At 33.1% G+C, this 17557-nt stretch overlaps 4 protein-coding genes across 6 annotated transcripts; 1 reads left to right on the top strand and 3 right to left on the bottom strand.

Annotated features, from left to right (window-relative positions):
• Positions 1-1052: 1052 nt before the first annotated feature.
• LOC107013942 (LEAF RUST 10 DISEASE-RESISTANCE LOCUS RECEPTOR-LIKE PROTEIN KINASE-like 2.1) lies at positions 1053-2270 on the bottom strand. Of its 2 annotated transcripts, none has more exons than XM_015213819.2 (2): positions 1456-2270; positions 1053-1379 (listed from the first exon to the last, which is right to left on the bottom strand). In XM_015213819.2, exons 1-2 carry the CDS (start codon positions 2234-2236, stop codon positions 1216-1218), a joined length of 945 nt encoding a protein of 314 aa, XP_015069305.1. In that variant the 5' UTR covers positions 2237-2270; the 3' UTR covers positions 1053-1215. The 2 variants fall into 2 exon arrangements, with proteins under 2 accessions (XP_015069305.1, XP_027771237.1); XM_027915436.1 differs by having other exon boundaries at positions 1053-1352.
• A 1132-nt stretch (positions 2271-3402) lies between these two features.
• On the top strand, positions 3403-5705 carry LOC107012749 (rust resistance kinase Lr10-like). Its single transcript, XM_015212668.2, has 2 exons — positions 3403-4264; positions 4474-5705. The coding sequence occupies exons 1-2, from the start codon at positions 3526-3528 to the stop codon at positions 5628-5630; spliced, it is 1896 nt and encodes a 631-aa protein (XP_015068154.1). The 5' UTR covers positions 3403-3525; the 3' UTR covers positions 5631-5705.
• A 143-nt stretch (positions 5706-5848) lies between these two features.
• LOC107012750 (RING-H2 finger protein ATL22-like) lies at positions 5849-10575 on the bottom strand. The gene is made up of 2 exons (XM_015212669.2): positions 9785-10575; positions 5849-6396 (listed from the first exon to the last, which is right to left on the bottom strand). The coding sequence occupies exons 1-2, from the start codon at positions 10479-10481 to the stop codon at positions 5978-5980; spliced, it is 1116 nt and encodes a 371-aa protein (XP_015068155.1). The 5' UTR covers positions 10482-10575; the 3' UTR covers positions 5849-5977.
• Positions 10576-11282: 707 nt separating this feature from the next.
• On the bottom strand, positions 11283-17009 carry LOC107012544 (succinate dehydrogenase assembly factor 4, mitochondrial). 2 transcript variants are annotated; one of them, XM_027915667.1, is made up of 3 exons: positions 16991-17009; positions 16837-16902; positions 11283-11985 (listed from the first exon to the last, which is right to left on the bottom strand). In XM_027915667.1, exon 3 carries the CDS (start codon positions 11930-11932, stop codon positions 11597-11599), a length of 336 nt encoding a protein of 111 aa, XP_027771468.1. In that variant the 5' UTR covers positions 11933-11985; positions 16837-16902; positions 16991-17009; the 3' UTR covers positions 11283-11596. The 2 variants fall into 2 exon arrangements, with proteins under 2 accessions (XP_027771468.1, XP_015067900.1); XM_015212414.2 differs by lacking the exon at positions 16991-17009 and having other exon boundaries at positions 16837-16983.
• Positions 17010-17557: the final 548 nt, after the last annotated feature.

Below are 17557 nucleotides of genomic sequence, written 5' to 3'. Positions count from 1 at the left end.
GATATTTCAATTTTTTAATTTTGATGTTCCCACTTTAGCATAATATGATTTGATAATTATAGTTATTATATTCAAAAATAAATAAATAAAAAAATAATAAGAATATATGAATGATATAATATGATGATGATATATACATTGTTTTATCAATAATAACTTTTCAAATTCCTATAATTATAATTATGATTAAAAGCAAATAAATAACATTTTTCACAGGCCGTTGTATTTGTTCTACAAAAAGTTGTTGGAATGTATTGTGAGGAGTTGATAGGAGTTCGACAGTTGACACAGTTGATGCTATTGTTAATATGAATCAATTGGAAGATTTCACTAGTTAAGCCTCCGTATTTTGCTCTGTAATTAGGGAAAACACAGCAATTTTCCTTCTGATCATGTACTTAATTTTCCTGCACATACAATTTTCTGGACTTGTAAATGTACAAGGTTTGATTGTTCTGGCAATCGAGTTCGTATTCATGTTTGCCACAATGCTCAGGACCAGACCTCAATCGGAAGGGGAATTTTGTGGTTTTTCGTTTATAATTTGGCTCAAAAAATATCTTTATCATCAATATTTTGGTTCAAAAATGCCCTTAAACTATGCGAAATGAACAAAAATGCCCTTCGTTTATAGTTTGGTTCAAAAAAAATTTTACCGTCAATACTTTGATCCAAAATTACCCCTTATTGTTATATAATAGATCAAAAATATTCATTTTATAAATAAATATTTGTCAAATGGCAAAAGCTAGATTTTGCTCTTTGTCACTTGTCAAGTCTCCTTATCAATGAGACAGGAACAGAAGGCAAAACCTTAACCTCTTCTCTGCTATCACACTGCCCTGCTACTCTATAGTATGGCGCTGACACAATACACTTTGACAACTGTGTTGTTCACTTTAAACCTAGCTCTTGAATTATTATTTTTTTTGCATGAAAATTTTGAAATTTAATAATACAAGGAATTTGTTGTTCGCGATTAAGGTATACTTGAACCGACAACGAGAAGTATTGCTTTTGGTCCAAAAATAAGATAATTTCATGTCCAATAATTGATCACAAAATGCACAAATATCCATTCATTCAATTACAAGAATTAGGTTAATCAAAAGATGTTCTAAAAAAAAATAAGATATACAATTAATGAATCAAATAGACAATAATGGAAACTCTAGATACTAAACTGGATTAGATTGACCTTAAAATCAAAGAATTTTAACAATTCTGTTCACTGGAAGAAGCTTTATTCCCCAAAACATGATCGTTCGATGTGTTCAAATTCCGTCTTTTGCACTGCCACACCACAACTGCAATCAAGATTGTGATTCCCACAACCATAAGTGCACCAATTGCTATACCACCATAGACCAATACAAAAACTGTCAACAAAAATAGTTAAATTTTATGACATGAGTATAACTAATAATGTCGTTATGTATATGTTAAAACTCTTACCAGAATAGTACTCGACTTTGCATCCGAAAGAACGTTCAGAAACAGGAGTGTCCTCTTTACAATAATGAATACAAGTTGCTACATCACTATTGTCTTTGAAAACACATTCATCCTCTCTCCCACACTCTCTGCATAAGAAATCACGCCTCCAAGAGAGCTCAAATCCGTAACCCAGAGCTTGATGAATGCTGGATAACGAAGACGATACCTTAGGTGAAATCCCCGGAGCTGCACTCCATGCCACAGTTTCAACTCTGCAACCGACTGCTAAATCTGAGGCTTGCAATATTTCACCTACGACAAGATAGCTAAAACTAGAATTTGTATTTGTGCTACAAAAACTTGTAGGAATGTATAGTGAGGAGTTGATTTGACCACGGCAGTTGACATAATTGATATCGTTATCAACACGAAGCCATCCGAAGATTAGGCTAGTCATGGCATCGTAACTTGCCCTGTGTTCTGGAAAAACAGAGCAATTTTCGGTCTGATTTTTCAGGCTGGGATCGAGTAACCTAATTGAGAAGTTCGTATAGTTAATTTCCTGGACGTAGAATTTACGCGACTTGTAATGGAAAATGGTTTCGTTATTCTGGCAATCGAGTTCATATCCAGTCTTACCACAATGCTGGGGATCAGACCTCAATCGGAAAGGAAATTTTATATCGCGAATATCGCCACAGGATGAAGGGACACATCGAGAAGTAGTCTGGGCTATACAGCTTGTTATAAATGTAACAAATAGAAAAACAGTAGCAAAAAATGAATTTGTTAAAGACATTGTGTCAATTGAATAGGAAGATACTAATGATATTTCTTTTTTCTTAATGTGTGGTTTATATAATGAATAAAATTGACTTTTCTTGCAGCGTGTGCAATTAGACTATTGATTTGTTAAAATGAAAGTTGAATATATTAACATGACATTTTCAAGATAAATTAGGGGAAATGATATTTTAGTTGCCATGTTTGAAAGTCAAAGATATGTACTGAAATATTCAAGACAGAATGAATAAAATGGTTTTTATATCTGAAGTAAGGTTTATAAATTATAGTAATAGTAGTTCTTTTAAGTACGCACTAAGCAATTTAGCTCTTTTAAGTTTGTTAACGAGTCACTTATTATGTTTCAATTTATATGATATAGTTTGATTGAATATAGAGTTTTAAAAAATAGTATTGATTTTTAAAAAAATCAATACTTTAAAGTTAAATTATTGTTATATTGAGAAATGTGTCATATTTTTTTAGCATTGCTTAAAAATAAAAGTATGTCATATAAATTGAGTCAACGAGATAGCCTTTTAGTATCTGCAAATATTTGCCAACTCTTTTTGTTAAATTTGACGAAACATATATACAGAGACAAAATTAATTTCTACTACTTTGTTTAATATCAAGGATCACTTTGAGCCTCTCTGTATACGTGTATGTCTATTTTTTACATTAATTTCTGTTACTTTTTAGTTTTTGGTTCAACATTTTGTATTGCAAATTTTAGAATTTGACGTTATTTTCTTGATATTTATGATTAAATCTTTTTTTCAAATGTTGTCCATCAAATCTAACAAACACAAACCGTTAAATACTTGACGAGTACTAAAACAATACTACCTCCGTTTTAAAAAAAATGACCTTATTTCCTTTTTAGTATATTTCAAAAAAAATGATCTTTTTCTTATTTGGTAACAACTTTTCACGTGGTATGTTTAAGGTCACAAGATCATTGACAATTTTATACATTTAACCTAACTTTAATTTAGGACCACAAGATTCAAAGTCTTCTTTATACTCTTAAACTCCGTGTCAAATCAAATTAGTTGATTCTTCGTGAAACGGAAGAAATACCAACTTTTTGCAAATTTGAAGGCCCAAAACTATATTATCCATACTTAAAAGTCTATTTGAATCTATTCTCAAACACAAGGGACATATTTTGTCATTTTTTTTCTCAAACAGCTCAGCAACTTGTTATGATATGTTTTAGCGTGTTGACCTTTAAAACCACATTTTAGTTTTTGTCCAAAGGAACCATTTCCTAATTGGCAGCTAAAGCACATTGTTAGAGAAATGTCTCATATATTGATCCACTTGTTTCTTCATCTAATTTTCTTAACTGTAACTCTAGCACAACTAGTAACACCCCATGATCAATGTTTACCAACAAGATGTGGCGATTTCGGTCCGGTGATTCGATTCCCTTTTCATCTCAAAAATGATCAGCCAAGTCATTGTGGATACCCTGGTTTCGAACTATCTTGTACTTCAAAAAATATTACTCAATTCAATCTCCGATTTCCAATACAAGCAACTATCAACAAATTCGACATTTCGATATCAGCTAACGTTTCTGTTCAGGAAATTAATTATAAATCACAGACAATAACATTATCAGACCTCAATGCTTCGTGTCTTCCTAGACAGATCGCAAACATAAACTCCTCTGCTTCCATTTTTACTTTTGATCCGAACGCGTATGGTGGATTCACTTTATTCAATTGTTCGTCAAAGCAAAAATATTCATCGGCTTCTATTCGAATCAATTGCCTTAGCAGTCCTCAGTATGATGTCCTTGCTTTTAGATCTTACAATAGTATTTCTGAGTATCCGTCATCTTGTACAATCATGTACAACATTTCAGATGTTCCATACGAGCTACTTTACGGGAAGCAAGAATATAGTTATACACGAATTTTTCTGCATTGGTCTCAACCATTTTGTGGGAATTGTGAAGAGGATGGGAAGTACTGCAAGTTGAAATCAAATAGTGAAACTGAATGTATTGACATTCCAGAAGAACTTAGCAAAGGTACATCTTTGAAATTGATATTCCCCTTTTCAGTCTCTAATAAATTTTTTATACCTTCCAAACTATTGTCTGAATGATAATCAGATCCTTAACGTAGAAGTTAGGAATAGGTCAAAACCCTCTAAACCATCGCTATTTAGAGATAAAGATTGTTAGTTAGTGCTAAATAGCAAGTAGAAGCTAACAATATTATCATCTTCATTTTATAGGGCTGTCAAAGAAAGTTACTGTTGCCATTGTATTAGGTAGCCTGTTTGTCTCTGTGTTAGTCTCTCTAGCAGTCTACAAGATTGTCAAATTGAAAATGAAGAAAGAGGATCAGAAGAGGATAGAGAGTTTTTTGGAGGATTATAAAGCTCTGAGACCTACAAGATACAGTTATGCAGATATCAAAAAGATCACAGAGCAATTTAAGTATAAACTTGGTCAGGGAGGCTATGGGAAAGTATACAAAGGGAAGTTATCAAATGAAATTCTTGTCGCGGTTAAGGTACTTAACAATTTCAAGGGTGAAGGGGAAGACTTCATAAATGAAGTTGGCAGCATAGGTAGAATTCATCATGTGAACGTTGTACGTTTAGTTGGATATTGTGCTGATGGTTATAGACGAGCTCTTGTGTATGAATATTTATCAAACGATACACTTCAAAAGATCATATCATCAGGGAATGGAAGAGGGTCATCATCACTAGGTTGGGAGAAGATGTTACAAATATCTGTAGGAATTGCCAAGGGACTCGAGTATCTCCATCAAGGTTGCAACCAACGAATTGTTCATTTTGATATCAAACCTCATAATATCTTGTTAGACCAAGATTTCAATCCAAAAGTTGCTGATTTTGGTCTTGCAAAGTTGTGTGCCAAGGAACAAAGTGCTGTGTCAATGACTGCTGCTCGAGGCACTATTGGCTATATCGCCCCTGAAGTGTTCTCCAGGAACTACGGAGATGTGTCATATAGAGCAGATATATATAGTTTTGGCATGTTGTTGCTTGATATGATTGGTGGAAGGAACAAATTTGATGATGCTGCAAAGGCGGAGAAGAGTAGTAGTCAGATTTACTACCCGGAGTGGATGTACAAACAACTCGAAAAAGGTGAAGAAATAGCAATCCAAATCGAGCATGAAGATGAGAACAGCATAATCAAGAAACTAGCAATTGTAGGACTTTGGTGCATTCAATGGTTTCCGGCAGATAGGCCATCCATGAAAGTTGTGATTCAAATGCTAGTAGGAGAAGGCATTCCCATAATGCCACCAAATCCATTCGGCTCAATGAATTCAACAGACATGAAGACTAGTGCAGAGAGAAGCCAATATAGCAGTGAGATTCAGAGAAGTTCTGTGAGTCGCTCTGATGCATAATATATTTTTCAAATAAGGTATAAATTTTGGTTGTTGTAAATTCTACTCAATAAAAATGGAACTCATTTTTCAAAATAGAGAGTTTACTCTTCAAAAGAGTGGGCGGCTCAATGCCTTTAAAAATTAGGCATAAGTTTGATAGGCCCAATTTTTATTTGTATTTTAGTAATAAGTCTTTACTAGTACAAATTAATTACTTTAGCATAAAAATTTCGATCTAGCTCTAACACATAATTCTCCATTAAGTTGAAATCGAATAAATCATAATTACAGTACTGCACAAATCAAAACTGAACCATATCCCACCTAATTTTCAAATTATCGAATCGAAATTTTCAAAAGTCATATTATACGGTACCATGAACACACATAGGGGAATTGCGGCAAACTGGACAAGAAGCATTTAATCGAAGCCATTCATCTATGCAGTCTGCATGGAAACAGTGTAGGCATTCAGGAATGGTCCTTAAAGTCTCTTTGGGCTGATATTCAGCCAAACAAATTGGGCAGATATTATCATCAGGCTTGGGCAAACGTCTGCTCTCTCCCAATATAGTTTTCGGATAAGATTCTATTGTGGGCCCATCTAGGCCCGTAAATACGATGGGTTGTGGTGAAACGGCAGAGCTGAATTCGAGGACTGGTTGGGCTCTTCTCCTGCAAGACCTTATCCTTCCACTTATGAAACATAGAAGCCCAATTAAGAATAACATTGCTGGTACTCCAGCTCCCACAATTATAGCGTAGCGCGCGCCTCTAGGAAATGCTGCAAAAGAAATTCACATCGTTCTTTTATCGTTAGTGAGTTGGTATATCTTAAAATACACCAACAACTATAAGAGATTATGGTGAAATGACAAGTACTTTTTTTTATTTTTAACTAGATGTTTCGCATGTCAAATTCTAGATAGAGTCACTTTTGGTAGCTAGGGAGCATTTGGTGGGACTTTCTAGCTAATTTAAATTAGTCAAGTCTAAAAAATAGGTACCAAACATTAGATGAAAAACCAAAAGAACACTGTTTGTGAATATAGATAGAAGACTAGTTATAAAGAAGGTAGTAAAAGGGGAATAATTATTACTTCGGGCTAAGATGTTGACTTTGCCGCGGAAAGAGTAATAAGAGGAAAGTCTTGACCTTCCCTACTGCCGAGAGGTTCTAACCGGCCTAGCCTAACCAACCGTTACAAGCGTGCAGGAAATAGATGTGATGGAGACTCAAGTCAAGACGATGGATCACTATCACTATAGATAGATGCTTTCCCTAAAATAGATTTAACTTTGCATAGTGATGATGATGTATTTTTTAACATCTCAATGTTTTTTAACCTGTTAAAACAAGTAATTTGTCCACACAAACAAATGATATCATTTTAATAGTAATAACTACTCATCGCAATTGTCACAGTCTCTCAAGTTATGACCTAAATTCTCTCTTTTCATGATAAGTCAAGCTCGGAGATTCGGTCCAATATGTTCAATTCAATTTCCGTCCTATTTAAGTTATTGCAACTCTAGTAGAATAACATATCTATAGTATACTTAGTGAAATTCCACAAGTAGAATCTAAGAGGATAAAGTATATACAGATTTAGGTTTCCGAATTGCAACTCTAATATCTTTCTATAAAAATGACTATAGTATGAATAATGAGGGGTTTACTTTGATTTCACACTTCTATTTTTTATTTTTTATTTTTGGTTCAACATATTTGCTTTGTCACTTTACCTACTAAAATAATGCAAGAAAGAGAAAAGTAAGGGAACATTCCACGCATGTCCTTATAACGTAGAAGAAAGGGTGTATGTGGGGACTATTGACTCACTCAAAGTTTTAATGCTCCAATTCCAAAGTCAAACTTAGAATATTTGAGTGCAAAATAAAAATAAAGAGCGTTCCATAAAACTATTGAGTAACATAGATAAAGTGCAAGGAAATATAAAGATACAAAACCACAAAAACAAAATGCCACTAAAATAATGAAAATGGCTTTAAAAGTCATATGAAGTTATCATTTCTTGCATCTTCTTCTCTTTACTTGTCTTTTATGGTTTTTGATTTAGTAGTGTCATTATCAAATTGGTCCATTATTTCAATTTCAAATTTGAAGTATACAATGAAAAGTTCGTTTCATGTCCAAACACAATAGGATTTGACCTCAGTACAGAGTGAAGGTGCGAACAGCTTTCCAACTAAGCAACACGCAACATATTGTCCAGATACAATATTTCAAATCAACTCATATTGAAATAACTTTCTACAAGTGTTTTAAACTAAAACTACATTATTTTTTTCACATTATAGTAAAATTTGTTCAGATTTTAGAAACAGGATACTAGCTAATTAATTATTTAGCTAAGTACTTTCTAATATTATTATATATGGTTAGCTACTTCCGTGTTTATTTGACTATCAACTTTATGAAATGAACAAAGTCTTCAAGAAGAGAGGCTTGTTGACTTAAACATGTGAAAGAAGTAGGAATTGCAAGCCTTCCAGAATATTGAATTAACATTAAAGATGGGAGACTTCAAATAAAGAACTTTAGGCCTAAAACCTTATTAAATGACATGAAATAATCATTTGAAAATTTTATTTGGTCAATGCAAAAAAGAGAGAAGAGAGACTCTTTCTTCTCAACAGTAGAACAAGGAAAGCCCTCAAATTTCATATAAGAAGTGCCATGCTATACTAAAAAAAAAGTTTAGAATGAAAAAGAGAAATTTAAATGGAATTGAAAAACTTAATTTTACATATGATCCGTCACAAAATTATTTTTGACTTAGTAAATAACTCACATTAACTATAACAAAAAATTTATGAAAATCATTTTTAGTTGCAAAAAATAACACTAGAACTAGTAAAAATACATAGAAAGCAAAATAAATAAATAAACTATTGATTGCAAAACTCATATGGTGTTGCAACTATGAATAGTTCAAGTATGCTTAGTATCAACTATAATTAGAAGGGAAAAGGGTCTGATATACCCCTCAACTTTGTCACTTAGAGCTGATATACCCCTTGTTATGAAAGTGGCTCATATATACCCCTACTTGTAAACAAATGGCTCATATATACCCTTTTCCTCTAACGAAAATGAAAAAAAAAAATTTAATCTAAATTTTTATTATTTTTTTCTAAAAAATATAATCCCATATAAGTAAATTTAATTCTCGTCAAACATATTTTTTTGACTTTTTTTTATTTCAATGACTAATTTATAATTATTATTTTGATAATCAAATTTATTTATGTTTTACTAATATTCTTGTAAAACTTATTGTAGATGATCAAATTTTTTCTTCGAATACGAAATTAAATTACAATACACACAAAAAAAAAGTTTAATTTTTTATTCTTTAAACTAAGGAATGAAAGAAAAAAATAAAATAAGAATAAGAAATTCAAATAATTATAATAAAAGAAGTCAAAAAATAATTTATGTATGAAAAAAATTAAAATATACCTTGAACTTTAATAGAAGAATAATATATACCCCTAAATAATTTTTAAAAAAAAATTAGAAGTAATAAATATAAATTTAAAACTAATTTTTTAACTTCCGTTAAATGAAGGGTATATGTGAGCCGTTTGTATAACGGTAAGGGCATATATGAACCACTTTTATAACGAAGGGTATATCAGCTCCAAATGACAAAGTTGAGGGGTATATCAAACTTTTTTCCCTAATTAGAAAGCATCCAACAAGCCTTTTAACTTGCCTATGAAAAGCTTTAAATATTCACACACCAATTTAGAGTTTAAGGAGCTCTTTATTGGGTTTGAATGTACTCTCTCCACTTACTTTTACTTGTTCATTATATTAAAATAAAAATATTTTCATTTTATTTATTAATTTTCACGTACAAAAAAGAATGAAACATATTAATTTCCTGGTCTAACCTTTAGTTGTAATTAGTCACCAAAATCATTTATCAAAAACTTAAAATAAACATCAATTTATATGAATATTTCGGTAATATTGTGGAATGTTTCAAATCTGGACGAGTAAAAATGCAAAGAGGGAGGGAGTAGTTAACAAGTTTTCCCACTCCGGGAGAAGGGATGCTCGTTTATCTTTTGATTAGGAAAACGGCAATCAGAGATAATATGAAGGAAGTTGATATATAACGAATGTTTAGAGATCTTACCAATTCCACGACTATTTTCACAAATGATTTCTCGATTAAACGCTGTCCTCTTCAAACTACATCTTCCACCTCTTGACGCACAAATTCTACAATCTGGATTATCCCATGTGAGCAGGATATCACCACTAAGATCTGAGGACACCACCTGTTCGAAGAAAGGCCACTGTACAGGAACCGGTAAAGTTCCAATCGATTTACAATCTGATTTTGACAACAAGTCAAATCCCCTCATGGAAGATGTAGCATAAACAGTATAATTCGAACCACTCAAACAACCTATTGGATTTAGCTTGAGCGTCGTATGATCAAAGGAGCAATTGAACAATGTGAAATCCTGATAATAAACTCCCAAAAAAGGGGAAGAAGAGAGATTTAAGTTGAGGAGAAGCTGAGGAAGGCAATTGTTACGATCGTTAAGCCATAATTCCTGTGTAGAATAATTTATAGCTTCGATTGTGAATTCTCCTGGCGAACCTGGTAATCGAATAATTGTTCGATTTAATGCATCGCAGAATAAGTTGAATCCTGGATAGCCACAATCTAGGGATTGATAATTACGGAGACGAAAAGGGAATCGGATTAATGGTTCATCTTTGCTACATGCAGATGTGAAGCAACCTGTGCTAGCAACGACGACTGTTGTGCTAATTAAATAGCACAAGAGAAAAAACAGAGCAATTGTTTTATGCAATTCCATTTAAGAAGAAAAAACTAAACAGAAACAGAGTATTAGTTTGTACTATAGTATTTTTGTTAAAATGAGTAAATAACCATTATTGTTAATTGGTAGGAATCATGATAAAGGATGTCAATATCACAAGTCAATGGTATTAGAGTTATTTTATAGTTTTTCTTTTATATAGTCAAAAAGAAGAGTAGTAATTTACTATTACTACAATTTACTTTGAACTTACTCAAGATTATGAGAGAGTTATTAATAGTGTTGTTTTGTTTGTAATATGGTTTATAGTAAAGCAGAAAGAGAATTGAATTCCTACTCTTTACCTAATTATAAATATTAGTACTATGTGTCCGATCAAAGTAAAATAAAGAATGGTAGGTAACTAACGAGTGGCGGTAAAAGCATATGATAAATTGAACTTTTATATCAAAGTGAATTAAAATAATAAGGATGGTAAAGTTAAATGACTTTGGAAAAGAAAAGTGTGTTATTATTTTTTTTGAGTAAATTAATAAAAGAAAATTATCGCATCAATGACGAAGGGAGCAGTAATTTCGTTGTAACAAACAAGTTACGGTTAAAAGCAAGTGCACAACTAACGTTAACAGATTTTGGTAATCACTTTAGAGGATTCGTAATCTTACAACTAATACTTTCGTAATCACACCATTTTACCAAGTCCAAATTAGAAACAGATAATATTGTATTAAATTTTTGATTTTGTAGAAATGGAGTTGGTCAATGCCTTAGTAAAGTGGTATAATTGAATGTTCCATGACATAAAATGATTCAAGTCACCATCAAAGACTTAAAACATTTACCAAATACCAGAATAGATCAAATCATCTAATCCCAGATTTAATTGAACAATTGATAGTCTTGCATCAGACAGGAAGTCCTATAATGATAGAGATAATAATTTGTAAATTGTAATTAACAAGACTATAACCTATATTATTAGAAACTTTGCGTTGTATAATCATGTAACAACTGCTCTTATTCAAGCACCACGAAAAAAAAAAGAACTTTGAAAAATAACACCTACATTATTAATACTTCATCTCCAACATATCTGATAGGGAACTCATTACCTGTAAGACGACAGTTCAAATCAAAAGCTGAAAAGAAGATTAGAAATCAGAGCAGCGGCCACCAAGCTCCCAGTCGCCATAGCGGGTGGGTTCAGGACCTTTAGGGCCTCCAATCTCACCGGTCTTTTTGTTAACATTAGAAGTATCCTCTTCGTCATTGTTGTCCTCAAGTTTAATATTCCCTTCATTTTCGTAATCAACCTTCTCCTCCTCATCCAAAGTATGAGCATCATGCTCTTCATGATGATCCTGTTTGATTTGCCCTCCTTGAGTTGAAGAGCAAATGAGTCGACCAGCTGAGTTCTTTGAAACAACAACTTTGGATATTGGAAGCTCAATCAACGATTTCAAGAGATGACCCATATTTCTTGCCATTTTCCTATTTGCTTCGCCCAGTCTTGACCAGACTCGTTAGCGAGACAGAAAACCTTCAGAAACAGTAAAAAATAGTGCCTGATCAGATTGCAGTTAATAGGTGAACTGGCTCCTTACAAGTGCAATTCCATATTTTCTCCTTGACTATCATCAAAAAGCATTTTGAAAATTGTTGCCAGCTTAAAATGTCACAAGCATATGCTTTGACATTCAAAGTCACAATTCAATAGAGATTCATACCACAATGAATAAAAAACAAATGAATACAGATTGTATTCCTCTGAAAGAAAATTGTTTTTTAAGACAAATATCATAAGATGATAAATTTATGTCCTTGCATTTGAAATTTTAAGAGAGTTTATAGTGAAAAAGACTTTCAAGTATAAGTTTCTCATGAGACACAACAATCAACAAGAAGATGCAACATTTAGTTGGTCAATAAATGATTCTTATCATTTTTCTTGCTTCCATAATTTTATCAGCTCTGAGGAAGGAAGTGAAAATGATGAGATAAATAGCAACCAGAGAAAAAGGCAATCATGACAAACTTGTAGAAACAAAAAGAGAAAGCATCTAAAACTGCCACAAAACCTCATCTACCACCTAAATAAAACAGTTCAAGTAATTTTTGAAAAGGAAAACTTTGTTTGGAAAGCACATAGAGAAATAACGACAGCAAATACAAGAACCCTAACAAAACAGTAATTTTATGGAACAACTTAGGTAAACAGAAGCAAAGAAGTGAATTGAAAATAGACAGGGAGAGCACAGTGGAAAGTGATACTGAGAATAGATACAGAGACTTGAAAAGTTCTCTGTCTTAAGTGTGCTATAAAGACTGTTAATTGGAGGAGACTTGCGATTGGAGAAAAAATCTGAAAAATAAACTAGAAAGTTAATAGAGGACAGGTAGCACAAAATTAGCAAATAGTTAAAAACTGTATATACTTATGGCAAAGATTTCATTTCTTTTATTAAAACAGAGTGATAAGAGAAGTTTATAGAAGGGAACACATTGTATTGTATCTAATACTCGCATAGAGAAGGTGCAATTCAAAACCACATGTCAGATTCTTCCATCATCCCCTAAATCATAAAAAGCATTTCTGTTGCCATAATGGCCAACTCTGTGGCATAATGTTGGTTATGTGGAGATAACAAGATCAAAGAGAGATGGAGAAGCTATTTTGGTCAATTGTTCAACTCGAGCCACAAGAATATACAATTTGATCTAAATACATCTGCGCACGATAGAAACTTTAGCTATAATGGTAGAATTAGGCCTAAAAATATTTTTAAAAGGCAGTTTGGCGCACAGAGAATTCTGCATTAGCAGAGTCCGGGAAAGAGCCAAACCCCAAGAGGTGTTATGTAGACAGCCTAACCTAATACAAGCATTAGTGGCTGCCTACATAAAAAAGAATATGAAGATTAGAAAAGTATGCAGTCCAAATGGTAAATGCATTAAGATTTGGGAGTGTCTTCAGAGAAGGAGAGTTTACCAAGCTATTTAATGTTTTATTTAATGTGGTAGGATGCATGACGAATAAAGGAGTATCCTAATTTCAATTTATAAGTGTTAAAGTGTGTGACCATCTCATCTAAAAGTTTAAGCTATTACAGAGTGCACATTTTTCTTATTTAATTATATTCTCAACACGCCCCCTCACGTTCGAGCCCGATTTTTTTCATGGGCCAAGCACGTGTATTTTCTTTTAATTTGGGTGGCGGTGAGATTCGATCGCAGGACTTCTCCCTGCTCTGATACCATGCTGAAGCGTGTGACCATCTCATCTAAAAGCTTAAGCTGGTAGAGAGTGCACACTTTTATTATTTAATTATATTTTCAACACAGGAGGCCTGATTTTTTATCATGGACCAAGCACGTGTAAATTCTTTTTGATTTGGGTGGCTGTGAAATTCAATCTCAAGACCTCTGCCTGCTCTGTACCATGTTAAATTAGATCTTAGGCTTAACTCACACCCCAAAAGCTAGCTCCAAGAGAGTAGAATTGCCTTCTTAGGCTTAACTCACACCCCAAAAGCTAGCTCCAAGAGAGTAGAATTGTCTAAACCTTATAAGGAGTCCACCCATCTCATTAACCACCAACGTGAGACTTTTGCCATTCTTTAACACCTCATCTCTGACCTCACGCCCAGTGCTTAGCATCTTGTGCATGGGCAATTTTTGGAGGCCAAAAAAGATTGTTTTTTATGACAATTATGTTTGAGCTAGCTTTCATGCACCATGACAAATTCCACAAAATACTTATCCCCTCTTACCAAACAACATGTACTAGATAACTTTGTTCACCAAGATTAGAACAGATAGGAGGAAATCACCTGGTGTTTTTTTATCTCCGCTGGATTTGAATATAAGACCTCATGGTTCTAAACCAACCATCGGGTCACACCCTTGGATACAAAGAGATATTCCAAGTTGTGAAAACTATCACGAAATTGAATTTATAAAATGAAACTCGAAGAGAAGGCGATAGGGTGTAGACTTAGGGACACTGTAAGAGTGGCTAAGAATCAGTTTGGATTTACACCCAATATATCTCCAACAAAAGTTATATTCTCATTAAGAAGATTGATGAAAATTCATAGCTAGAGGAGAATAGATGTACATATGGTGTTAATCGATCTTGAAAAAACATATAATAGCATACCAAAATAGCTTTTTTGGTATGTTGGAGAAAAAACCACTTTTGTCACACCCCAACCCTAGGTGAGGCAGACAAGTATCGAACACATGCTTTACAAGTGATCTATGATGAGAAAGTAAACTATCATGCAGATAGATTTACTGATGAGAAGCTTCATATACAACACATATTGACTAGCTGAACCGATACATGTGACAAGTAAAACTATGAATACAGATTATAGCTTTACGATGTCTACAAAACCTCTACTGGAATCCATGACTATACGACTATGAAAATACGCATAGTAAAAACTCGGCCTGTTAAATAAATAAATGTCAGAACGGACATGTATGAAGGAGCCATCACTAGGGTGAGAGCGATAGTAGGAGATACAAAGGACTTCCCCATAACCATGGATTTATACTAAGTTCAGCAACTGACCCCATAATCGTTTACCCTAGTAATCAATTCAAAGTGAAGATGGGATTGTTTTACATGGTCGGTAAGGATTCACATAGGCAAACCTTGATTTTGTTTAGGATTAAGGCACAATTGTTGTTGTAAGTCCTTAAAATAATACTCCCTCCGTCCCATTTTATGAGGCAACATTTGACCGGGCACGGAGTTTAAGAAATAATGAAGACTTTGAAATGTTTATCATATTTCCTTCAAAAAAGTAAATTCATTTTTCTCTCTCCTCATAAATGTATTAGAGTACTATGTTTAAAATTAAGTGGGACCAACAAGAATAAAAGAGGAATTGTACCTTTAAATACTTACCATATAAGGAAACATGACATTCTTATTGAGACTGACCAAAAAGGAAATGGTGCCACATAAAATGGAACGGAGGGACTAGTACATCCTAGGTGTATAGCGTCTAGGCTCTTAATAACAGCGCATGGGCACTAACAGATGGATCTGAAACAAAAACTTAAGAAAGATTGTTGGTTAGGCCTCCATCAGTTGGCACCTAAGCACAATCAGAAGTACATGAATTCACAGAGGTGCTACCAGAAAGAATGTGTTCTCACGGACTCTGGAGTCTGAACCTAAGGTGCTACAACTAGCACCTTGACTCCATCATTTAGAGTCTTCATGTCATCCTAGCACAACTATTTTTCCCTTGAAAAATTATGTCTTCAAAAGTCAAAAGATAGCCATGACAATCTCATTATTTTTCAAATAGAAAAAGATAGATTATATGAGGAAATAAAGCTGGACCTAGGTTCTTTTCTTTTGTTCATCGTTGGTTAGATAATATTCTCCCCACAAAGACGTTTATTTGTTTAACCACTTCAGTAAAATCATATTCATACAATTGTGCATTGTCTAAGTATTGGTCAATAATATTGCTATTCCAATGCCAAACAATATCGCAAGAATGAACATTATTGACCATCTCAATACATCCTCCACATTAGTTACCGATCTCCTTGAACATTTCCTGAGACCACAAATTCATGGCAGACCTAATATTCTGATCCATACCCAGTATCTTCTTATTTCTGCAGGCAAACACGATCTCATGCATGTGACATAGTTATGCCAACTCATGCAATATAATTTGGCATTAGAAAGCAAATAGGTTTTTCTTAAGCAGGAATACAACACAAGATCAACACTTCATGAAACATCTATAAATATTGAATTTAACCAAACTCACAAAGGGAAGTAAATAAATAAATGATAAACAAATAGGCTTGAAGAAAGTACAACCCAATTTTGCTACTTCTTGTTGTATCATTTCAAGATAGTGTCATCACTCATTAGATAAATGCAATTTCACGAACTATTGACTCATCACTTTAATTGTACTGAGGCCATATAAAGTAACTCTCTAAAATTGATGGAAAATGCGACGGTGGTAATAAAACCAAGATTCGATGTCAAAAACTCAGAACTACTGGGCACAAGGACTTACACCATTTGACGCAAGATTCTCCTAATCAAGACCCTCTTTGATTATGAAATGTAAAATATTAGATGAATCATTGTATCAACAACGAGAACATAAAAAACACAAGATCAAACCAGTCATATAGTTACTAATTATGTACCTAAAATCACAAAAAATGTAATTTTGAGACTACCATATAAAAGAATAATTAGGGGAAACCCAGGAATTAGAAGAAGCAATCTCCTTGTTTTACAACCAATTTGCCACAATCCAATTTACCAAGTTCAAAAAAGAATCAAGCTTAATTGTATGATTTAATTGATGAAGAAAAAACTAGGGGTTTAGGGAGCAACCTGTGAAATTGATTCAATTTTGAATCTGCTGCGCCTTCGATCTTTCCTCTTCTTTTCAGTTCTTCCCTAAAAAGATTGGCAAATATATATAGGTCAGCTAAATGAAACTTACTCTAAATATATACGGAAATGAAAAAGAAATTTCTTAAATTACGTGAAATAGAACTAAATTTTTTATTTGGCCAACAATATCTTTGTTGTCAATATTTTGATTATTGATAGTTAATACTTTGGTCAAAATTACCCCAGCTATTAAAGGGTATTTTAGACTCTTTTTTATTTTTTATTTGCGAAAATTAAATCTAACACTTGCAGACTACAATTGGTACAACTAGATTATAAGTTTTTAAAGATCCTTAGAATTGGAAAGATGGCTAGCTCACAGTCAGAATATCTTGTTGTAAACGGCAAGATTACGTTGGAAAGCAAGGATGTTTATTGGCCCTACTTTTACAAGTGAAATTATGAATCGGATTTGTAAAACTATACTGAATAAGTAATTCTTTAGCGGTGTAACTTGAATGGACTGCGCCTAGAAATACTTGAGACATATTAATAGTGATGAACTATTTACTTTGTTCGTATAGCTGAATCAATGTTATCTGATACTATGTTAATTTTCAGCATCTACATCTACAACTTGAACAAATGGCAACAGTAAGTTGGATGATACTTCACTTATAACTATAACTTAAGTAAATGCTCAAAGTTTTCAGAAATA

This window comes from Solanum pennellii, chromosome 3 (genome assembly GCF_001406875.1).
Source record: "Solanum pennellii chromosome 3, SPENNV200".
Taxonomy (NCBI): domain Eukaryota; kingdom Viridiplantae; phylum Streptophyta; class Magnoliopsida; order Solanales; family Solanaceae; genus Solanum; species Solanum pennellii.
This window is presented reverse-complemented; position numbering and strand designations above follow the sequence as displayed.